The sequence below is a fragment of the Taeniopygia guttata genome, chromosome 3, assembly GCF_048771995.1.
Source record: "Taeniopygia guttata chromosome 3, bTaeGut7.mat, whole genome shotgun sequence".
NCBI lineage: Eukaryota > Metazoa > Chordata > Aves > Passeriformes > Estrildidae > Taeniopygia > Taeniopygia guttata.
Window position 1 is genome coordinate 91877180 of NC_133027.1, and position 24821 is coordinate 91902000.

Consider the following 24821-nt stretch of genomic DNA (forward strand, 5'->3'; position numbering starts at 1 on the left):
TTTATAGGACTTCCAGACTTGAGCTGATGCTGCAGAAATAATTTGTAGAGGTGTCTTGATCTCTTACACAATTATTTATTTTGTCGGATCTGTTCTCTTCCACAGAACAGTAGCTGGCTGAATCAAGGGCCTCTAAGGAGAATTTGAAATTTTCTTCCGTCAATCACATGTGATTAAGCACTTAATCTCTCAGAGAATACCAGAATAGCAAGAAAAATAAACAGATATAGATGTCACTGATCTATAAAATAATTTCAAGAATGAAGCATCCTGCTTTTCCTGTGAAAAACAAAGATTCACACTTTTTCATTTTAGATTCCTTTCAAAAAAAACCCCAAAATATATGGAATATTGCTGACAAATGGAGGTGGAAAGAAAAACGTTTAATATTTACTGTGTGAAGATTTGTTTTCCAAGTTGTACTTTTAGGAATGCTACTTTCTTAGCTTTCCAAGGTCACAGTGGTGTATGTTGTTATCACACTAATAACTTATCTATATACAGGGCAAATTCTTTGATTTGACTAAGCCTACTAGCAGTGATAAAGAATTGTAGATGCCAAACTGGAAATAGCTAAAAGTAATTTTCCTTAATAGTTCTTTTAAGTAAACACTTAATAAAGCCGGTGGATTGCATCCAAATTTTTCTCTAGTGCTCATCATTTTTAAGGGATGGTTCAGCTTGTTACATCTTGACTTGATCTCTAAAAGGAAGTCAGATTTTGGGTATCTTCCTGAGGGGAAGGAAAAAAGATGGCTGATAAATTTCAAAGGGATTGATTGTGATTGATAACTGTAGTTCTTAATGAGAGCTGAGGCTCAAGGGCGCTCGGTGGTGAGCTCCAGGAGATCCTGTAGAAGTAGGAGAGAAGGGGACCCTCCAGAAGGACATATATTTATGCTTAGGACATGTCTTGGCACTTGCTCTGTAGGGATTGAAACTGGAACAAGCAAGCTTTCCTTCTTTTTAAATGGTCAGATAATAAAAACAGCAGTAGCACTTAATATTCTAACTTGCCTGTGCTAACTGCACCTAGGGTAGCTGACTGTCTTCAAAGCGTCAATAATTTAAGTCTTGCAAACCCCATCCAAGTTAGGGCAAATATCACCAACCCTCTTTCACACTTTGATTTCAGTGAGATGCACAGGGAGAATGGGGAGGATGAGTCACAGATGTCAGATTTTTGCACTTTCAGTGGGAGTCAGGTTGCTAAATACTTTAATGAATGAAGTGCTAACTGATTTACCATGGTCATTTGGGAATTTAAGTAGAACAAAAGTAAAAACTGATGTCCTAATACTCTCTCAGCCATAATATAATCTTTTCTGTCCATTTCCTACACTGCTGATGCACAAGGATTTCTGTCATTCTTGGGAATAGAAGATGAAAAAACCTCTGGAGGTTACAGGTACCTACTGAGTCAGCCAGGCCAGCTTGGACTTCTGTACATACTGAAGAGTTCAAATGTGGCTGTTTTTAACCTCATTCATTGGAACTGTAGAATTGAGCCCCTTGCATGTTTGGGTTTCTTTGTAGTTACCTTTTTTTTTTTTTTTCCCTGCCAGGTCTGTCACCTTCCTCTAGAAGGTAGTTAAGTAAATGGATATCTGTAGTGTTCTTACAACATTTGACAGTCTACAAATGTGTCTGAAAGCATGACACCGCACTATTAAGTGACCATGACACCACACTATTAAGTAAATGACACCTCTGATTAATTAATTCAATTTCTGTGGTTGGTTCCAGAACTTGGTGGTTATTAATTTGTCTAGATTTTTGCCCTGTTTCAGGCACTAATTTCTTGAGAATTTAGTATGAGAATTTGGCAGTTTCTTTTGAAAAATACTCCATTAAAGTTACTTTTTCCTTTGTATCGTTGAGCTGCTGCTGCTTCCTCTCCATCCAGTCTTAGTAGATGTGCAACACTTTGAGACCAGAGTGCCCAAGATACCCTTACACTTAATATTATCCCTTTGTTTTATGTTGCAGCCAACAGTTTGCACATTACTGCCTACTTTATGAAGAGATGGGTTAATCTCCGTTGTGCTCTAGGGAAACATTATCGTGGTAAGAAATCAGTCTCGTACAGAGTTATTTAGAGGAGAAAGAAAGGGAACCATAACTAAGACACTGTCAGATTTTCATCTGCTTAAATCAAAATTGTTTTCAGAGCTTGGGTTTTTTGGTGGGATTTTTTTTGGTTTGCATTTTAAAAAGATGATTTCCTGAAAACAAAAAAAAAAACCAAAAACAAAAAACCAAAAAACCCAAAACAAACAAAAAAAAGAAGTATTTCTTGAGATAAGATGGATTTTTTTTTTTTTTAACTTAATTTTAAATTTGTGTATGCCTTGCCCCAGGGTAATCAGCTAAGCCTCACCAAATTCTGTAAGTATGATGAGACTCAGCATTTTCCTGAATCTCTGCAGGGTGAATCAAGCAGAGGTTGCAGCATGAATCACTCCATTATTGCTCGAGTGTCTTGTGACATCAATGTGCAGTACAAGTGTATGCAGGAAAGGCTTTCGTTCACCACACACCTCTAAAATCCTGATGTAGGTGATGTCATTAGACCAGGTCTTCTCTTCATGTTTTCTCAAGCCAGGATGCTCTGGAAGGGAAGGGAGATCAATCCTCTCCTGCCAACACCAATGCAAAGGAACTGTAATGATCACTGCCCTCTGCGCTGACCTCTTGGCATTAAACAAAAAAAAAGCAAAGTCCCAATACTGAATAATTGAATGGATATTTTAAAATAATTTATTGTTTTTGTAGGCATTCATGATATTCATAAATGTTTAAATTTGTCTTCAAATGCCAACTGATTGTTTTCTAAGTCCATATTAGCTGAAGAGATCGGTGTTGACTATAAATATTTCATCAAACTTGTCCTGTTAGAATAGAAATTCAGAGTGTCTGCATTGGAATATCAGCATTGTTTGCTGCCCGTTAAATTTAAACTGTTCTAAAGCATCCATGAATACCTAAAGATACCTGCATTTTGCTAGCCAGCAGATGAGATTGTTAAAAAATGTAACAGTAAAAGCAAATTACTGGAAGTGACTTGCTGTACTCTTCAATTCTACAAAAAAAATATGTGAGATCAACCTCATAGGTTTTTTTTTTCTTCTGCAAGCCTTGTCTCCTTCTTGTCCACAAAAATAGAGTGTTATGGCTTTGTTCTGAAATATAACAAACTTCAAAAATTTTTGATTCTGTTTTTATAAAAACAAAACCCAGCAACAAAAAAAAAAAAAAATCAGAGCTGAAAATAATTCCATATGTAAAAAAGAAAATACCCAGCTGTGCTCTTCCCATAGCATAGCCAGGTACTGAATAAAACTTTGTCTCATCTGTTCTAATCTGAGAACCCTTCAATTTTTAATCCTTTGTGAATAGAAACTTTGTTGTGTTCATAACAAGCCATGTGATCAAGAATAAAATTTCTAATTCAGTAGTAGTTAACCACTTTGTTTAATGACTTCAAAAATCTCTGTAGCCCAAGTGTGAAACTCTCTGCCCTGGCCTTATGCTGAGGTTTGATGCCAAGCCCTGGCTGAGTGTTGTTCTGGGCTACAAACCTAATGTACAGCTTTTGTGATTAAAAGACTCATCACCAGAACAGCACAAAAGAAATCCTTGTTAAGTGGTTTGTCTGTTGTTTCTGTCTGGTCTTCCTGTCCAGGGGTGCAGGTGGACTAATTTGCAGCCATGACTGTCTTGGGAACTCAATTTATTCTACTTATTGATTTTTTTGAATGCTTTATTAAAACAAAAGGAGGGGTGGCATGTTGAAGAGAGTAGGTGAAAAGCTAGAGAGGTGCATTAAATTAGTTAGTGTGAAATTAAAAATTAAGTAATTTTATGTACTAAAATAACATGTATGTTGTTGTTATGTGTGGTTTTGAAAGTGGTTATAATTTTTGTAATCCTCTTTTCAATTCTTTTTGTGTAGAGCTCCGTGTGTTTCCAGAGAAATTTATCGTTTGTGTCAGTAAACTTGACTTTGATCCAAGTGCTTGGACGTGTGACAGTGGTGGATTGGTAGGTACAAAACTGTTCTATAAATTTTGGGGGGTTTTTAATAGAAATGAAGTGAATATTTATATATATATATATAGATGTAGTTACTCAAGTATTTGTTACTGTCATCTTGGCACCAGAAAGCCACATGACTATTTGGGCCAAAATATTCAAATGGGCATCCTAAAATGAGCCTAAGCTCAGCATTTTCTGAGCCTTATAAGTCTTAGAGAAAAAGACCATGTGTTTAGAAAGCTGGATAATTTTAGCACCTTGATTTAAGGATTGTTTTTTTCCTTTCTGTTTTGTCTTGTAGCATTTTACTTTCCAAAATTTTAATTTTAGCTGTTTGTAATGTCACCAGGTTTCTTGAATGGTTTCTTAGCACTTGTTCTGCACAGCAGTTCAAGTGGATCAGTGCTGGCCCTGCTGGGAAAAAAAAATCCCCAAACATTTATGGAGGAAAAGGCACTGGTGTGTGGTTAAATACCATAAGCAATTCTCCTTAAATATTTCATCCTGAAGGCTTCATCAGGGTCAAAGGCTTCTGAATTTTATTCTGCAGTTAAGTGCAAATTGTCTTGGGAGTGCTCACACAGGGCCAGGTGCCACTCTGTGGCTCACACTGAGGGTCACAATTACACCCTGAGGTCTGGGTGGGTTTTAGGAGTTGATCTTACATGTGTTAAAGTGTATTTGACCCTTGAAAAAATGTGTTTTCTTTTACTGATTCCACTCCTTTTTTTTTTTTTTTTTTCAATACCAGGCAGGGTGTTCGTATTTGTAATGCTAAATATAGATTTTCTTGTTTCATTTCCTAGCTTGTTACATACCCTTAAGTGTAAAAGAATCAAGCCAATGATTTTTGCACTCTCAGAAAGAAAACTATCTCCCTGCTCTAGAAGTATTTTTTTCTTTTTTGAAAATTCTTACTTTTTCAGTATTGTCTTGAAAACTACTTAATGCTTGAAGTAGAAAATTCTATCTCTGCATTTTGACTGGGAAATAATTATGGGTTTTTTTCTTGCTTAAGTAACTCTTACAAGAGATCCAATTCCCTCATTTGGTATTTTTCATAAAATAAGAGCTGAGAAGTTTACTTTTGTTTTTCTTGAGATTTTGCGTGTGAAGAAGGAGGCAAATTTAAGAATTTGATGTTAGGGACTTTAGCTTTACTATTTCAAAATTGGATCTTGATCTGTGGAATCTTCTTGTTGTTTAAAAGGCAAGTTTAAACACTTTTATATTTAAAAAGAAAACACATCTTAGTGAGCTGATAACCTAGTCAACAATAAAGTCTTGGAAGTTTGCTTTGCTTACAGGTGCAATGTGTCTGCTCAGCCCTGGCTGGGATGGTCAATGTAGTGTGTTGGGAGAAGGGAGTGAGAGAATTTAGCCCTATGCATCTTCCCTGATTTGAAGAACTTGGCAAATTGGGAGCAGACCCTCAGCAAATATTTTGGAGCATCTGTTTAATTCTTACCACTCTCACTTAGAGTCCACTCCAGACTGTTTTGTTGTTCCAGGATTCCTAATGCATGTTAGGTCCAGATTTGTCATATACTCCAGCTGAGTACTTTGCCAGACTGGGAGAGTGCTTGATTGCCACTGAGAGTTTTTTGAGTTTTTGGCACTCCAAAAGAGAGGCAAAGAATCTGCACTTTGTGTGTGTCTGCTTTTCTCCATGCAGTTGAGCCCTGAGTAAGCTGGAATTCTAAACTCTGCCCTACAAAAGACCACCCAGAAGGCCTTTCTGTTGATACACTCTGCAGATTCTGTCATGGGCTGAAAATGAGGCTGTGTTTTGTTTTCTTCTCTATGTTGTTTGGGTTTGAATAATGCCACAGTGTTGGATGCAAGTTCTTTTAAACCTTTCATCAGCTCACACCCTTGGATTTGAGGGCCTGTTTGTGTTTTACAAAAGCAGCTAACCATACATTAATGGAGACTTTGTCACTTTCCTGTGTTGCTGTGACTGTGATTGACCTAGTCAAGACTTAGTGATTATGCATTTTTTTTTAACTGTTTTTACACTGGTTTATGGTCTGGGTCAAGCTTTCATTCCTGAGCTCCGTCAAGACCAATCAGGCTCAGTGTTCCCCTTTCCCATTCCTTGGAACCAGTTTTATGTCAGCCTGTTGCATGTTTCCTTCACTGACCGCAACTCTCGTCCTTCACCTGTCTTCAGCCCTTCATTCTTTGCCTTTTCACTGCTTTTTAGGCAGTTCTTGTGTATCTTTGAAATAGGCTGTGCTTAAACCATGAGTTTCAAGGGCTGTAGCCAACTATGAAATGAAATTTTTATGTCCTGCACCTTAGGAAAGACTATAATTAGATTGCTTTTGAGATATTCACAAGCACAAACCTCAGCATCAGTTGCTGGGAGAACCAATTTTAATCCATCTGTGATGCCTCACATAAGACTAAGGTTAGGGTGGATTAGACACTCTCTGTCAAATTAGCTTTAATCATAAACTAATAAAATATTTGAGAGCACCTCTAAGGAGCAGCAACAAAATAAAACAAGAAAATCTATCGATATGTTATTTTCTAGGATGTATTTATAAATGGGTGTGCCTGTGGTTATGTTTAAAACTCAGACTGCAGGCAATAATAAGCATTTTGGAAGAAGGGAAATCTCTAGTAAAGAAACAATATAGCAAGTCATTGAAATTACATAAGCCAATTGGAAGTCTTAAGGAAAAGATGCAAGAATAGGCTGAGTGATTGATAATAAGTTTAAACATAAACCCATAGTTTCCTGCTTTAACAAACTATGTTTGTAATCTTGAATAGTTTTATCTTGAAAAAGAAGACAGTTTTGGGAACATGGCAAGAGAGGAAACCCAAGGAAATATATAAGAGCTCTGGAGAGATTAGTCATCTTTTTCAGTGACGACATTTTCTCGATTATTATTATGTAAGGAGCTAAAATGGAAAATTGGAAATGCGTTATCTGGGGAAGCAGTGGAAATGGAAATGGGTGGAAGGCTTATGAGCATTTGAAAATGTGCAAACAATGGAGTATTCATTGATAACCACATTGGCTTTATACCAGAATCTATGAGAGGAAGCACTTCTAGGGAAAGCATGAAGGAGGTTAAGCTAAAGATCATATTAAAGTAGAAATTTGAAATTAATGTTTGAGTAAAATCAGAAAAGAAAGTGAGGAGTAGGAGATCCTATCTTGATTAAAAAGGTCTCAGATTTTCCATTGAGCCTTGTTAAGTTACAGAGAACATTAGACAAAAGTAATATTCTGTTCCAGGAAAACATTGCTCTTTAAAAACCAAACCAACCAAAAAATCCCTTCACAGGTACACACGGAGGAAAAAAGTGCTAAAGATGTTCCCTAGTGGTTTTTTAAATCCCCAGCAGGGAAATAAACTGTTTCATCTTCTTCATACATGTCTGATTTATAAATTTTGTCATTGTAATACTTTTCAGGAGCATTAGAGAATTCTCATTCTTAAAACTCTTAAGAGCCTTAGTGATAGGGTTTGCTTGGGTTTTGATTATGCTGGGAAGAGGCTTCTGGTTCTTTCATACAAACATGAAACTTAGCTGTAATTAACAGATCTGTCCCACTGGAGGGTATGCTGATGGAATAGTGTGTCTATTGGAATGTAGAATGAAAACTTCAGATAGCAGCAATTTGTAAAGATTAGTACACTACTTTATGTGGAATCTATTATCTTAAATGCTTTAAAGACTTATTGTTAAGTGATATCAGATTGGGTAGAGGAAGAAGGAAATACTGTGAAATAGAATTGCACAATTCACACCGTAAGTACAAATCTTGGTGTGTGTGTATATCTATATATGTGTATAAAATATTACAGTGAAGCTGCTGTGCTGGTGGGCTACTACTGAAAAGGTCACTCCACATCCCCTCTGCATCCAGCCACATATTCCTTTCCTTTCTGGGTACAATGGACCAAGTGATTCTTCAACTGAGAATGAATTAGTTCATTGACTTGATCTAGGAGAAAATTATTTATTTGCGAAGTTTCTCTGTTTTTCATTGGAGGATTAGTTTTCCATCATGTCAGTTCACTGAACCAACTCATCCTGTACCCACACATTTGCCAACTGTGATGCAAAAAAATGTTGCAGGAGCACACAGCCAGGATTTGGATGAATGAAGTCGAAACAACCTTTAGGTAGCAGCTGAGTTACCCAGGCTTGAAACTAACATCCACTACACTTTAATGTTACATTTCTTGTAATATTTGTCTTGTTGCTGGCTTTTTTACGTCACTGTCCTTTTTGAATTTTATAAAATCTAGTTTCTGGGATTTTAGATAATGTGCTGAATTCTTTTCAGTCATTATAAGAAACAGGAGAAAACCATTAAGATGTAGTTGGTAAATATGAACAGGGTTCACTACCTCTTTGAAAAAAGTAAAGAGGGGAAACTGCAAACTAATGAACTTTAGCCAAATACCACATTAGTAGAACAGGCAAAGAATTGCTTGGGTGAGTTTTCACTTTTGACACTTTAAGCTTCTGTCACTTTTTTTTATTTATCCTTCATGTTTTGTGTTCTTCCTGCCTTCTCTTCCCTGGGCATTCCTATCTTCAGTGTTTGTCAGTGCTGGGGTCATTCAGTGGTCCCTCTGAAAACACGGGGTGGTTTTGGTTTGGATTTTTGTTGTTTGCATGGTTTACTTTCAGCCAGTTCCCTTCCGTTTTGATCCTTGGCAGGACCACGTGTTGGGTAAGGGTGAGACTTCCCTTTCATTGTTGGTGAAGCTTTCAATTAGCTTCAGTCATTAGGCTGCTGTCTCTGAGAGACTGCATCTCAGAGGAATGATCCTGAAGTCTTTGACTCAGTCACAAAAAGAAAACTACAGCAGCTTTACAATATTCCCTTTTGTCCTGACTGTCTGCCTCTTCTCCTTGGAGATCCCTACTCCTGCAGCAGTGTTTTTCAGAAGGGCTGCATACTTGCATCTCATCTTTCTTGCTATCACAGTCTTGTGGATTTGTGCACAGCGAGCTTCCCTGGGTGGGAGCAGCTGGGGCATGTGTGTGTGCTCCCTTCTGCCAGCTCTGAGTGGGGCAGGAACCCCCTGCAGAAGGGGAGGGAGGAGACTTGAGAGCAGTGATGCTGGGAATTGTCTCAGTGAGATTTGTCTGAACTTGTCGCAGTTTCTTCTCTTAGATTACAAACGGATTTATTTTCTGCATGGCAAATGTCTCACCGCTGTCTGCTGCATTAACTATCCAGAGAAGTGGGCAAATGATGAAATGAAGACTGTCACAATTACTTCAATTAGTCAAGACCAGAGAAGGCTTTGGAGAATTTCAGAGAAACCTCCAGAGCTGGGTAGAGAGGCACTAGGGCTGTAAATGAAAATCATCTGTTGATAAATGCACAGTATTTTTACTGGAAAGAGCAATTGCTGTGCTCATGCAAACTGCTGAGTGAATTAACTGCGTGATGGCTGGAAAAAGGCCAAGATATTGCTGCAAGGAATTGATTGGAAAACCTTTGTTCTGTAGCATTATTTATCTGAAAAGTGGACAGAAATTAGAGTATGTATGGAATGAAATGAAAAGTAATATTTATTGCCTTAAAGCCAGCAAATAAGTGGAATACACCCTCAATAAAAGTGTACCTCATGCAAAATCAGGTGAAACAGAGCAGAAATATAGATGGTTCTGTCACTGCAGTATAAATGATTAAGGTTGTAAAATGATTTCCATATGAAGCAATCCTCAAAAAGTAGGGACAAATTGAGTAATCTTTTACTCATTTTGGTAGTTGCTTTTTATATGAGTGCTCCAGTTGATTTAAATCTAACTACTTAGCAGCGTTCACGAGATCCCATTTGTCAAAGCCTTGTGGTTATTTAAGATATTATCATCTGTCATCATCCTTTCACCTCCTTCATTTTCCTCTCCCCTCTCACTGCTGCTGTCACAGCTTATGCTGGTGGTTTATGTGGATTTGACCTGATTCTCTGCTTTTTCCTCTCTGTAGGCTTGGAGAGGACAGGCACCTCTGGCAGAGGGGTGGGGGGAAGGCTGGCAGGAATCACGTTAAAGCTGCCGGGAGCTAAAGACGTTATTTAGCCGTGGTGCATCTAGGAGATTTTGGTGGCTCTAGGATTTGAAAAGGTTTAACTTACTTAAGGTTTTGATAAAAATTATTGATATGCCTGTTGGGCAAAGAATATTTGACAGGATTAAAAAAATTATTTTAGGAGCGATCTGTTCCTCAGTCTGCAGCAGAAATCTTTTAGAATTAATAGGAAGTTCATAACTTGACAGAACAGGAAACTGAAATATATGATGGTAAAGTTCATGGCAGGATTTTTGAACCATTTTTAATTATTTAAAATTATTTGGAGGGACAGATCCCCAGTATGGGTTCAGAAGTCTTGGGGGTTTTCAGAGCTCTGGTACTGGTGTTGGTTTTGGAAACCAAGCTAAGAAATTAAATTGTTGAACAATAATTATTTCCTGAGCTGTGCAGTTCTTATTTTACATATTTTGATTTTGTTATTCTTTAGAGAGTATTAGTTATTCTTTACAACATCTCCTCCAGGTGTTACTGGATATTGTGATTGCATAAAAGAACAAAAGAGCATAAAGTTGATGTGTTTTTTCCCAGATTTTTTTTCCTGTAAGTATCAAAGTGTTAGGCATCTGAATCACACTGTATACATCATGTGCTCCAAGGAGTATTCTCTTATGTCATATAACCTATGCTATGTCCAGAAAGGCAAGTGAAAAGTTTGCTTCAGTGTTGCTGGTGGGTGATGCTGAGGGACACCTGCACTGGCTGACCCCCATACCCAGTGAGGTTTGGTGGGCACACGGAGGATCCTCTTGCCAGGCTGTGAAAAGCTATAGTACAGGATTACAGGACGGCCTGTCTCAGATATTCTCTCTCTTGATTTGAAAGCTGGAGAAGGAGGTTGAGCACCACATAAAATTGCTATTCCCTTATTTATAAAAGTCTCGTTCAAGTATGAAATGTGTGTCTTGGATGCATGTCCTCTTTCATAATTACTGGAGTCAGGAACCTAAAAATTGATGAAAATGGCTGGCTGAAGATGCATGCTTATAAGACATTGGTTTCCTTTAAAAAGGTAAAAATTTACTGTTAATATGCTTTAGATTTTTCTTTAGTGTCATTGAGAGATGTTATTTTGGTTGAAAAGCTGTTGTCTATTCCTCCATTTCTTATCAGTGGACACCTTCTCAAAAGATAGAATCTGAGTCTTGTAGCATCAGTATATAAAATCAGAATGATTAATAGCTCAATTACTTAGCATTAATTTTAGCAGTTCTTGCCTTCAAGCAAATGCATACAGTCTGTGTCACGTGCTGCTCAGTATGTAAATAAATCAGTTGTTTCGGGAGCACTTCTGTGCCTTTAGAAAGTGTGATGGGGTATTTTCTCTCTGTGTTACACATAGGTCTGATTCATAAAAAGGCTTCCCTGCAGCTCTGAGTTTTAGGAAAAAAATCACATTTCATTTGTTCTCTGCCATTTATAGCAGGATTCTTCTATTTTCTCTTCTTTAGTGGGTGTTCAAATGCAAATCTAGAGAGTTCTGAATTTCTTACACTCAGAAGAGTCTGGGATTCATCCTGTATATGAAATACAGTTAAAATCTGAAACAAATACTTCAAAAGGAAGAAGGCATCTTCCTCATAGAAGTCATATGCTTTAAGCTAATCTGGTGATGCCTGGGGGACATTTGGGATGTTTGTAATTGCCAGGACTTACATATTGAGTGAGAAATTTGGGTTCACACCTTGTGTTTTGAGAAAGTGGAATGTGTATCACGGGGGTTTGTAACAGATTGGGCCAATGCTTGGACTGACTACTACAGACCGTAGGGTCTTCTGACGTGCAGAACTGAAAACCCATGGTGTCACATGCAAAAGAATTTTGGTGGTAGATAATGAAGACTGTACTGATCCAGGAGTTTGATTTTGCCTTCTGTGCTAAGTCATGGGAAGGTTGAACAGTTCTGCTTCTCCTGGGCAGATGCAGTTATGCAGTTTGCTCTGATTGTTACATTCTTTTCAAGACTGAAATTGGAGTATTTTTGAAAACCACCAGCATTCCTTAAAAATACTTATTTCAAAGGCAACACCAGTATTCTAGTATAATGTGGAATGATCCTTAATGGTTATCACTGGAATTTACTGACTTTTAGAGAAGGACAGTCAACTTTAAAGTGTAGAGCAATATTCCACAATCTGATCAAGGAACTCTGTTTCAGGTTGAGAATAATATCTGTACTTGGAAAACTTCTACAAGTGTTTTATGATGTGGTTGGAGTTCATAAGTAGAACTGCCAGGACTGATGCATCACTACATTGGAAATGCAAAAAAATTTGCGTCTTGAAACTGGGAAGCTTTTCCTTCATGTGGGTTGGTAGAGGGCCGGAGATGAGACCCAAAGTCCTGTCTCTGTCACTTTTTTTATCAGTTAGATTGTAATGTCTGATTTATCCTTTCCTCAGAAGCCTCATCACTTGCTGTAAGGAGCCCTTTTTTTTTTATCAGATTGGAAGGAGTCCTATCTGACCTCTGTGATCTGCCTGTCATCTGTCAGGACACCTCTGAAACCTAAAGGTTATCTTTGTTGGCTGAGCTCATGATGCAGCTTGGAATGACACTAAGAGAAATCATCCAATTGCAAACTTACATAAAGCTCCCCTAAATGAGTGTTTCTGTTTTATTCATTTCACTAATTTTATTGTGTGTGCCTGGGATAATACTTTAGTTCATAGCTTTGCCTATATTAGTATCTTTATAGTCTGCTGCCATTTGCCACCATGATATAAAAATTGATTTCTTGAACCTGCTGATGTATTCTACTAAGTATTTTTGATGAGCCACATTGATAAATGCATTTTAAAAACTGTGGTTTTTATTATAGGGTTGGGAACCAGACATGAAATTTAATTATCTCTTAGTCTCACTTTATTGGTACATAAGCTTATGGCACTGAGAAGAGTGAGAGACAACTAGCAAGCATGACACCAGAGAGGCAGGAAAGGGAGGCAGCAGTGTTCACTTTGAAAGTTTTCTTTCAACCCAGTATTAGACTGGAAGAAAAGAAAGAAGAGAGTATTTGTATGAGTATATTGTCATGCTGGAAAGGCCAAAGCTTTCACTGTCCTTCAGGGTAATGAGTTCCTCTTCAGGGTAAGGGTTCCTCACAAGTGCCCATCCATGAGTAGTTCTTTAATAGATACTTTATGCTGTGCTGAGGAGTTCAGCTGTCCTGGAGAGAGCTGGAGACAGCAGTGAATACCACTTTTACAGTTCTGAGGGTTTGCTTTTCAGCTTGAGTGTGTTGTAAGTGGAGTAAGATAGCAAAAAAAAACCAAAAAACAAACAAAAAAAAAATCTTCAATTTGATAAACCTTACAGGAAGTACATTCTGTGCCCACCAGTGTGCCTGATGTTTCTCTGTAGGTTTTGATAGAGATTTTTCTTCCCCCAGACATCTCTTTGGAGAAGTATTAAGGATCTTGAAATCAGGTTTGGGGAGGCCAGTGTCATGAGCAGATAGGCTGGTAAAACTTTGTAAGCTCCACTCCTACAGGCCCTTCTCTGCAGTTTGAGTGAGGAAGAGGACTGAGCTTACCCTGGGATTTTAAGAGCACATATTTCTAATGGAACTTGGCAGTTCAAGGGCTAGAGAAGCATTTTAATCTTTTGTGCCCACCCAGTCTCTATACAAATGTAAATATGTCTGTCTTTAACAATTTGCCAAGAAATGTGGTTTTAATTTGGTAGCAGCAATCCCACTCCCTGCAGCTCTTTCAGAGTCGAGTCGCAAGTCTGGCGGTGCTTTGACATTTTTCTCTGTCATGGTGTCATTGTTTATACGATGTCTGCTTCTGCTGTCCTCCCTTTTATGCCTGGAATATTTTTCTTTAATTATTTCACTGCCTAAAAGGAATCTGGGATTACTAGACAGGATGAGAGCAGATTAGCTTTTTTTCTTTCTTTAGCAAGTCCTGAAGTTCCCATAGGAAATAAATAGTATTCCCAAAACAGACAGCGTGTTTTATTTTTTTTCTTAATTAACTAAAATTATTAAGTCTAATAAAGAAAATAAAGGAAGTATCACCAATAATGGCTGTGTGTCTTAGTAGTATATGGAGTGCCCACTGTTGTTATTTATGACTCCCTCTGCCTTCTATTGTGGACTTATTCCAGCCTTAGGGAGTTTACATCACTACTAAAAGCAAAAGGCTCTCTGGTTCCCAGAGTCTTTCAGAGCCTGACTCATGCCTTGTGTTAATTGTTCAGCTCTCAAAATACAGCATTTACAGGGTGTGGTTCTGAGGGGAAAATCTACTGTACTTAGAGGGCATGTTCAGAAGTGTTTCACATATAAATCATTTTGATTTTTACTTTTTTTTGATGCCTTAACCCTTTCTGTCACTGCTTTGTGTGATAAGTTATTTGAAAATAAAACAGAAGGTCAATGACAGCGCAGTCAGGGAATGTGTTAGCCCTGCAACTTGGGGCCATTAGCTCCAGCCTGACTCAACTCACAAGTGCTGTGATTTTGTCATCCATGCCTCTCTGCAGGGTCTGCTCCTCACAGCCTGGCAGGACCATCCCAGTCCTGCAGGGTCTGGAGTCAGATGCAGGTCAGACCTGGGGCTTATGCACTATCTGCAGTAGGGAGTACATGGGGACAGGAGCTATTCCCAGTCCTCTCCTGGATTTTGTGCCAAGGGCTCCTTTCCATGCATTGTTTACCACAATGACAAGAGCTGCCTTAGTGGGCTGCTGATCCTGGCCTGCTCTGTGCATTGGGGGCTGAAGAAGATTTAACAGAACTAACCTAACCTGTTTCCACCCTGCAGGAACTCAGATGGGCTCCGTCTCTCTGGCCAAATATGAGTGCTCTCCAACTGCTTTGATGCAGGATGATTGTGCAAGACCCTTCAGCCTCCAAGCTGTGTGGCTGTTACTGGAAATCAAAATAGTTTCTACAGACTTTGCAGTCTCTGCCTTCTCTTAAAATTAGCATAATGCTCGAGTACCTTAGTAGTATTTCTGTCTTTAATAGCTTACAAAGTATGAAAATATATTTAGTCAAATTAGGGGAATCTACCTCCAGCAAGAATAGAAGCAGCAATTAATCCTTCAGATTAAACTAGTTAAGCTTGATTTCTGAGGCTGGAAATTGCATTGCATGTATGCTCTGTGTGTTTTCTGCCTGCTGTAAACACACTCATTGCACCACAAGTGGGCAGAACTTGGTGCATGGCTTAGTGTGCACATTTGTGTAACTTGTCTCTGAAAGGAAGGCTCAGAACAGCTGTAGCTTTTAAGTGCCAAAATGGCTTTACTTCTTTGCCTGACTACCCTTCTTCTGCTTGCAAGATAGGAAACTGTTTTCACTGGCTATTTCTTCTGGAAAGAGCATGAAGATCCCCCACGACCTCTCCTCTAAAACAGAAATAAAAATGGGCAGGGCTTACTCTCCCCTAGGTGACAGGCTCCTGAGGGGTGTTCCAGGCAGGGGTCATGTACAGGTTGTGGCCTTGTGCCTCTGCTGGCTGTCTCTGTGTCCCTCAGTTCTTCCACACCACCTGGTTCCAGCGTCTCACCAAGGAATGGGCTAGAGCAGCACTCCCTACATTTGGGGAGCCTTGTCAGAGGCTGCATCATGGAGGCTGAGGGAGAAAAGTGCTCTCAAAGACAAGGAGATGCACAAAGCCTCTTCTCTTGACTTCACCACTTCTTTTTCCTCTCCTCTGTAGCCTCAGAGATAATACTTTTTTGGAGTGTGCAGTAGCTAATGGTGAAATCAGCAAACAGCCCTTCTCTGATTGAGATTGTTTCATTGTGAAAGGAAGTGCTCACAGTTTGAAGAAAAAGAGCATTTTCCTTCCCTCCCGCTTGCCCCAACCTCGTATTATATAAAATGATGGTGCTGCTGTTAGCTGAGACCAGAAAGAATTCCCCTGTTGTCCTTTAGTAGCCAACCACTACAAGCTGCAAGCGTTTAAATGTTAGAATTAAAAGTTTTAACCCTTGCCTTGTTCAATGAGCAAATAACACTGTGTATGTTTTTTTGTAAGTATGGAAAATTATGTGAATTCCTCTGAGAATAAGTGTATAGACCACTGCGCCAGTCAGTCTCTTCAGAAAAAAAACTGACAAGCGTGCTCCTGTCTGCAAGAGAGATTCCTGGCATTTGTCACAGTTTGAGCCACAAAGATGTCAAATATTTGCCAACAGTTTCCTCAGATGGTTTGGAAAGCTACATCCTTTACATTGCAGTCTTGTTTGTTTGCGGTGTATTTTAGCATACAAAATATGTTGCTTGGGAGTCAAGGGGAGGGAACTGACTCGACTCCCAAATATTAAAAGATTAAAAATAATTGTTTCTTTTAGACTGCCCAGATCAAAATAATAAAGAACAGCTGTAAATCTTAGTATTAGAAATTGAGCTTTCTGTTGAATAATCATAGCTTGATGTGTCATGCTTTAAACCTGTATTTTCTTTTGAGCAGAAAGAAGAACTTTCCAGTGGGACATCTGAATATTTTACTGAATCTTCTGAGAACAAGAAGCTTAAGATTAGTCTGAGTGAACAAATAAAGCAAGACATCCTGAGAAAAATGTATGTTGCTATTCTTTCTAAGCCTTTGAATTTATAATTGGTAAAATTTTGTTTGGTAGACTCTAGCTTATGAAATAAAATTTTAAATAATATAAAATTTAAAATAATATAAACTACAAAAATTGTTTTAAATTACTGAAAGACTACTGCTGTAGTGTGGCTAAGCAGTAAAATTATTGTTGTTTTTTACAATATGGAGAAAGCTATTACAACCCACATAGATATCACACATAGCATTAGGCAGAGTCAAAACGGGCTGTTTTTCCTTGAATTAAGCTCTGAGCCAAAATAAACATGTGATGCTTGAATCGGGTGAAAAACACTTCACAAATATTTTTTGTTGATCATTTTGAGATTCTGGATCAATAGTCACAAATAAAGAATATCCCTAGTGGAGTGGATGGGGAGGATGAGCTGATCAGCTGAACTTGTCACTGCTCCATGTGGTACCAGGACTGCATCCCAACTTGTGTGAGATGCCAGCAGCCCCAAATCACCTGTGAAATCAGGGATTTGCTGTGAACCCTGGCAACTTTTCTTTTTGCCACTGTTGTCTCATCTGTGTTGTCTTTAGCAATGAGATTAGCTTTGGAGGTATGCAGCTCTCCCTGTTTTGGATGAGCCTTCTTTGAGAGGAGTTAGATGTGCTGTCCTGGGAACTCTCGGCAGCAGTGGGGCAGCAAAAAGTAGTTTCAGCTTGGGGCCATCTCTTGCTTAGACTCAAAATGCAGCTTCAAGACTTGGGCATAAAGTTCATTTTATGGGCTGTGTGAAATCCAGATCCTTAGGTAGCGCGCTGCTGAGGACTGTTTGTGTACTGACACTCCATCAGGTCCCTTGTGATCCCATTTTCCTGTGTAATTCCTTTCAGAATATCATCTACTTGCATTACCTAATTCCTTGCCAGATGAATGGGCTTGATACTAGATGAGTAGTGGTTAACTTTAAAGCAATGCTTTGAAATGTCTTGGGAAAAATTCCAGAGGAACATTCTAAAATAGAGATTAGAAGCTCTCACACAGAGGCACACTCACTGCCTCTCCCTGCCTGCCCCCTCTGTCCTGTAGCTATGCATTATACATGTGGATATATGGGAATGGTTTGCAATCATTTAGGCACTTAGGAAATGCTATTTTATCTAGCCAGTTCAGAAAGGAATTCAATATACTTCTGCTCTGTTGACCTTTAACATCTGTAATGAATCCAGTTCTGCCTCTTGGAAAAGAGTGCGAACTCACTTCTTCATGGCTTAGCCATTAATAAATAGGGTTCTCCCCTAGCACAGTGGAAAATCATATGGCTAATGCTTGATACTATCCACACTAGACAAACATTGCTGCTTGTCAAGATGATATAAAGGGATGTTTTCCATGTTCAGAAAGAGGGTGGCCCAAGTGGTGTTTCAGAGTTGGAAAAACAGTAAATGGAGTCAGTAAAGGTTTTTTTTTAATTTAAAAAACAAAATTCCTTTTTTTTGCAGTGTGAAGAGGACAAAACCAAGAAGTAGTGCAAGCAAACCTCAAATCAGCAAGGACTCCAAGAAAGTGTATCTTGGCTGGGCAGACTCACAGACCGAGAACAGAAAGAACGACTGTGAGACTTCTCTCAGTGCTCGGTCTGCAGTGAAACGTAGGAGCCCAGGCCTGCTGAAGGACTGCACAAACACAGCTGAGAGCAGCTTGGGGCTTCCTGTGTTAGAGCAGAGAAATGATGTTAATCAGAGACAGCCAGAAGATGTTCGCAGTCAGCAAAAACCTCACTCTCTGGAGTGGTCAGAGGTGAGTCTTCTAAGTGAGGGCCCTCCTTGCAGCTCTGAGTCAGCGCTACTGGCTCCAAAACAAAGTCAGAGAGTGACCAAAACACAGGCTCAGCTCGAGACCTGTGGTTCAGAGGAAAAGTTGGAGCATTTCACAAAAGTGTCCTCTGAAGGGCCTCCTTTAACTTCCATCAATATAGAAATGAGTGAGTGTGATGGTAATTGTTTGGGTCCATTCCTGGAGGAGAAGAAACCTCTTAATTCCAGGTTGTTTTCAGCACAAGACATGACAAAGACTGTGGTTGACCAGAAGTCATTGACTTTGAGAAAGAATCCCTCCTGGTCTCTTTTTGTGAGCAGCAGTGGAGTGCAGGCAAGCCAAAATGAACCAAACACAACCCCCGAAGAGCTGCCCGCAGTGCCAACATCATGTGTAGAACTGCACCCTGTGTCTTCAGAGAAACTTTCTCAAAAAAGAAAAAAAGAAATGGAAAATGGTCTCGGGAAGTTAAAACTGCGAAGGCTTAAGAAGTCAAAATCTGAAATACTGCCTTGATAGCATGGGTGGTCAGCCAAGGTTGTGCCTAAGCAAAGAGCAAGAAGCAATTAAAAATGATGGAAAACAATGAAAATACAAAATCAAAATTAGAGAACACATTAAGAAAATTTAGTTAACTAAGGATCTTAGTCATTTGGCACTGTAATAAAGGTAATCCTTTTAAGTCTTTAGGAATTAGTCATGATTATTGCACAGGTCAGCATCGTATTTATAGAAAGAAAAATCTCATATGAGATAATATTTACTAAGCAAAATTTTAGATTTATACATATTCAGTGCTATTAAAAAGTCATATCAGCTGCTGACAGCAAAAGTTAAAACCCCTTGTGTGATTATTAGCAGCTGCAGTTATTTGGTATCTTGCTAGTTTCTGAGTATGTAGTTTATTTTAGTAAAAAATTAACCCTTTCTCTATATTAAAAAGATTGTGGTTTACTCACATGAAATTTACGGCAATAAAGCAAATTAAGTCTATTTCAAATAACTCTTTAACCAGGATTAATAGCTAATGATTTGAGGCCCACTTTTGCAGAGAACTTTCAAAATAACTATTGTTTCTGCTAGTGTAGTTTTGATATGAACATTTAATTCTAGCCCATATTGTGGATACAAGTCATCATGCATTCAGTCTTATGGAAAAATGAAAGTTTATTTTATATATTTAGATTTATATATTTATACCTGGATGTGAAAACATTGTTCTTGGGTGAAGTTCATTTATAAACATGTATACATATCTTCATGGATACATGTTTCAAAATCAGGCTTTGCTTGTGTGCAAAGGGAACACGCTGGTTTTCATGTGCAAGTAATACCAGAGTTAAATCTTATTTTAAGATAAGTTTTAATTTCACAGTTCTTGTTCATACTGCTTCTTAAATTTAAATGCTAATGAACTAAGGAAATGTACCTTTTTGATTTCATGCTTATCTTTTTTAAATGTGTAGAATAAATGTATAAGCTGTTTTCTTTCATCATTCCTAAGCTCAGTGTGACCACAGCCCCTGAGCCAGCAGTGCCCTGGCAGCCAGCAGGGCCAGCCATGTCCTTGGCATGCAGCAGGCCCAGGAGGGGACTGGCCCACTCTGCTCTGGCCTCGAGGGCTGGGGATGGTTGTGGGCACTAGAATGTAAAAAAAGATATAAAGGTGTTCAAGAACATCCAGAGGAGTTCACAAGGGTGGTGAAGGCCTTGAGGGGAAGCCATTTGAGGAGCAGCACTGGGTCTGTTCAGCCTGTAGAGGAGGAGACCTCTGTGCAGCTACAGCTTCCTTGTGAGGGGAACAGGAGGGGCAGGCACTGATCACTTCTGTGTGGTAACAGTGACTGGAACTGAGGGAATGGCCTCAAGTTGTGTCAGGGCAGGCTTAGGTTGGATATCAGGAAGAGGTTTTCCACTCACAATGTTTGGGCACTGAGTAGGCTCCCCAGAGAAGTGGTCGCTGCACCAAGCCTGGCAGAGCTCAAGAAGCATTTGAACAACGCTCCCATGCACAGGTGGGATTGTTGGGGTGTCCTGTGCAGGGCCAGGAGCTGGACTTTGATGATCCTTGTGAATCCCTTCCAGCTTGGCATATTCTGTGCTCTATGATTTTGTGTGAAGTAATTTAGAAAAACCTCAGTGACATTTACTTATGACTGTGGATCTCCTCATTGATGTTAAGGAGATGATTCACATCCAGGAGCATTAGAGTTGTGGTGTAACCCAGGTCCTGATGAGAGTTAGCAGCTCTGCAGCTGACAGCAAGACACTGCTGATTGTACAGCTTCCTCCTGCTGGAGGTGATTTCTGCTCTTGCTGCAAATGAAGAAGATTCTGCATGTGTCTGGAGGACATGTTCTCTTTTCTCTTTTAGCTCTTTGGGTACTGTTTCTCAGTGCTTTGCAGTCAGGTTGCAAATTCTTACCCAGCTTCAGGCTCTGCTAAAAGGTCTTTCCCAGTACCAGCAAAACCGAGGCTGCAAAGAACCTGATTTGGAGGAAGAAGAGCCTGAGGTATGTTCTCTGTTGTCTTTTTTATGCACTGGAGATACTGGGCCAGGTAGGGAGTAAAAAGCACCTTTTCTGATGGACTTGAAAGAGGTATAGGGATATTTAATTAAGTATTTATCAGAAAAATTAGAATAGTTAGAATAATTTGATAATTTTTATTGAAGTCTTAGCATACATAATTCAAGTATCAGAAACCAGAGGGCAACCACATACAGTTTTTATCATCCCATATTGGTTTTTTTTTTGTGTATATATATATATAGATATAGATATAGATATAGATATAGATATACTTCTGTAAAAGTAAGGAATACTTAATATCTGTTCTCATCTGAAACTGCCATTGAAGCACAGAAACAATATATTTGGTTCATTTTTCGTCCTAAACCAGACAGCTTTCATTTTTAATGAACCATCTGGTTCATTTGGCCTACGCTTTTGCTGATAATGAAACAGTTCTTTCCTAGTGAAACACTTTCTAATGTGTGCAAATGATCATTTCCATTACTCTTTACATCAAAGCAGTTAAAAATACTTGTTTAGTGGATTTTTTTTTGTTAAACACATATCAAAAGCTAGACCAGCCTTTTACATAATCATTTATAAAGAGGAAGCAGCTCATGTGAAATCTCCCTTGCTCAGTGTTGGTCAGTAGGAAGGTTTTAAGTATCCCAAGATCTTGTGGGTACTAAGCTTTGTGATGGTTCTGGTGTTACCTGCCAGGTAAGCACCTGGACAAGGTTTTGACCAAGTGAAGTGTTAAGTAGCTTCTGAAGGCATTTCTTTGGTCAGTGTAACCTTCCTTCACTCTCACTGCTCAGCATGTGGATTGCATTGAATGAGTTGTAATTGGCATTTACGTCATCTCATTGTCTATTGACTAGAAAATGGTTTCTTCCTAAAGGAAAAAAAAAAAAAAAAAAGTGGGGGAAATATTTTTCTGTTTGCAGTTGAAATAAGAAAGATGTGAAGTATAGACTCTTCCAGGTTGCATGCTATGAGTAGTTATCGGCTTGGCTTTATCAGTACCCAGGGAAAGGTTCTCTATTCAAACAGGCTGCAGCAAACAGAGGCAATAACTCTAGGCCTTTTTGCCAGCAGTGGGAAGTGTGGCTTGGCCTCAGAAATTAGCTTTAATAAAAGGCACTTCTTTGCTTTGTGCTTTTTTCTCCTTTAATAAACATAAACTCGCTGGCAGTAACCCGGGTGAAGGAGAAGATGTAGGCTGAGGGAATGGCTGTACTTGAAGCCTTTCATCAAAAGATATCAAAGCGCTCAGCAGCTGAACCTGGAGGGAACTGGAAGTGCTTATTCTGACAGCTGGGGCAGCACTGAGGGAAGAGCTGCTTCCAAGGTAATGCAAACTGGTTAAGAAGCAGCAAATTCTTTCATCAACTCACACAAGTCCTTTTGTCCACCTGTTCCCCCCAGATAATTAAAATCGAGCCTGGTAGTGCATGACCTCATCCTTTACAGTGGCAATTAGGTGACATTTTTAGGTAGGACCTTTTTGTTTGTTTGGCGTTGCCTTATGCTGAGAAATCCTAATAGTTGTGGAAGTGATGGAGTGTCACAAGGCATTTCAGCTGTAACCTGGAATTCGTTCGAGAAATTAGCCACAACTGTCCTACCTTCTTTACTATCCACTTAAATTATTCCAGAGCTGGAAATGTGTTCCTTTGAGAGCTGACAGTGCACTTTTTGTAAAGGACAATTTCAGTGATTTTCTCCTGTTCGGTCCAAGTTAAATTTTTTAGTACAGCAGTAGGAATTACTACTAGCTCCATTACTGCCTTACTTGCTGGCATAACAATTATCTTTTTTATTTATGCATCAGATCTTTAAAGAAAACTATCTTGGGCTCTAATTCTAGAGCTGGGCATGCCCCTTTTTAATATTAATATGATCTCATAGTGCTAGAATGAAAGGAATAGAGATTTATTTCTCCACCCTGTAGGGAAACTGGTTGAAACAATTTGCACATCACAGAAGGCATTACGCTGGCAGATCTGGGCTGGGACTCCAGTCTGACGCCGTCTGATCCCGCATGGCCCTGCTGCTGCCCGGTGCCAGGGAAACACTGCTGAACCATCCAAAGCTTGCACCCCTCTCGTCCTCCTCCGCCCCAGAAACTGCAGTTCATCCTTGCACAGCTTTTCCACTGGGTTTTCCCAATATTGGGAGAAATCACTGACCTTGGCAAGCAAAGCTCAGTGTGCACTGGCAAACAGTAACCACAATGGCCATTGCTGTTAATGCTGAAAAAAGAGGAAGCCAAAAAATTCTTAAATAAACTCAAATATTCTTGCTTCCGTTAGAAGGGGATGGGGAGGTTACGCAATCACTTCCATCTTCTGGGGAGGAAAAGGCTGAATTTGGTACTTCCCTTGTCAGAACTTCTCATCTTGGCAGGCACTCCTAAAAACTGTGAAGGCTTTGCCTTGTGACTCTGCAGATGGCAGAGCAGCACTCTGGACGTGGGATGGCTGGGAGGCAGGGCTGGATCCAGCCTGAGGGCTGGCAGATAAGGACCAGAAGCAGGCAGTCTTCAAGAAGCACCAGGGAGCATCCCTATACATTTCAGCTTGGCAGGCAGCTGATGAATAACATTAACTCTTGCTGTGCAGGTGTCAGCTGGTGTGAGAACAGGAGGTGTGTCTGTGCAAGGGAAAATGGTTTCACCAGGGCATGGCTGGAGATGCAGTCACACGTTTGGGCCCCAGCCTGGTTCATGTTCCCCTGGCCTGAGGGGCTTCAGGTCCCAGCCCTCTCAGCTGCCCTTGGCTCCTGTCAGCACTGCAGAGGGAGCCGTTCCCAAGGCTGGCATTCCTGGTTACATGAATGTACTGGTGTGAAGGCTGATGTAACCTGCACCATCAGCACCTTTCCCAGGTACCTCTACGTAAGATGGGCTCTTTCCATGCGGAGGTGCAGAGCTTTGATGTGGCCATGTTCAGCTCGGGCTGAACCAAACCCAGATTCGGCAGGTTCCATTAGCTGTAGGTACAGCAAAGCCCAGAGTGCTAAGGGGAGCCATTTCATTTAAATTCTATTTAATTTCATTTCTTGTATGCTTAAATGGCAGTTCTGGTAGCACACATTTTTCAATGCTTAGATGAAGAAGGATCCAAAGAACAAACTTAAAGTAGCAGTGGGGAACTTCACCTGACTAAACAGAATATATCTTCCCTGAGTAGTAAAAGTGTGACCTAGCAAAGCATGATTTCCACAAAAATAAATGTGCCTTGGGATTCTAAGAGGGAAGCCCTAAACTTCATGTTTCTATTTATTTTCATGGCAACGGAAACCACTTCATGGACCAGCCCCCAGCCTGCTCTGGGTTTTGGGGGACTGTTCTTGTGTTACAGTCATCAGTGTAAATTCTGGAGTTACCACTGAGATAGGAGGATTAATTAAAAATACCATCCTGGCAATTGTGTAGAATTTTCTATCTGCCCCCTGTACAACTTGCATGATTCTGATTTTCTAACACCATGGGATAGTGACAAAGTGAGGAAAATCCATGGGGAAATGGGGAAAAGCAGGGTGTGTGTGGAGGACCTCTGCAGAAACAAAATATGGAGCACTGGAAAGGCTATTTTGAAGCTTGAGGAACCCAGGTTTTGCTTTCATTGAGTCTTCAAAGACCTAAACAGCTTTTTCACTACATATATGCATTGTTAGATGATTAAGTCTGTAAATAGGAATGGCCTCTGTAGGTTTTCAAGAAGCCTGATAACTATGTGTTCCCAGAAATAGCAAATGCCCTATTTTAATTATTTTTTTTGCTTATATAGAAGGCAGACTCTTGCAAATTCCTACAAATTCAGGTATGCTTGAGCCCTTTGGAAGAGGTGGCT

The 24821-nt window shown here is 39.6% G+C and overlaps 1 protein-coding gene across 5 annotated transcripts in view; it reads left to right on the plus strand.

The window, feature by feature from the left end:
• The window catches only part of SLX4IP (SLX4 interacting protein), a 70042-nt gene extending 50098 nt beyond the window's left edge, over window positions 1-19944 (plus strand). For 3 of the 5 annotated variants that reach the window (XM_041715363.2, XM_030268815.4, XM_012572305.5), the window contains 4 exons: window positions 1990-2067; window positions 3956-4044; window positions 16546-16655; window positions 18136-19944. In XM_041715363.2, coding sequence (XP_041571297.2) covers window positions 1990-2067; window positions 3956-4044; window positions 16546-16655; window positions 18136-18967 — 1109 coding nt within the window. In that variant the 3' untranslated portion in view covers window positions 18968-19944. The remainder of the gene's footprint in view (window positions 1-1989; window positions 2068-3955; window positions 4045-16545; window positions 16656-18135) is intronic. The other 2 variants (XM_072927416.1, XM_072927417.1) reach the window with 1 other exon arrangement.
• The last annotated feature ends 4877 nt before the right edge of the window (window positions 19945-24821 follow it).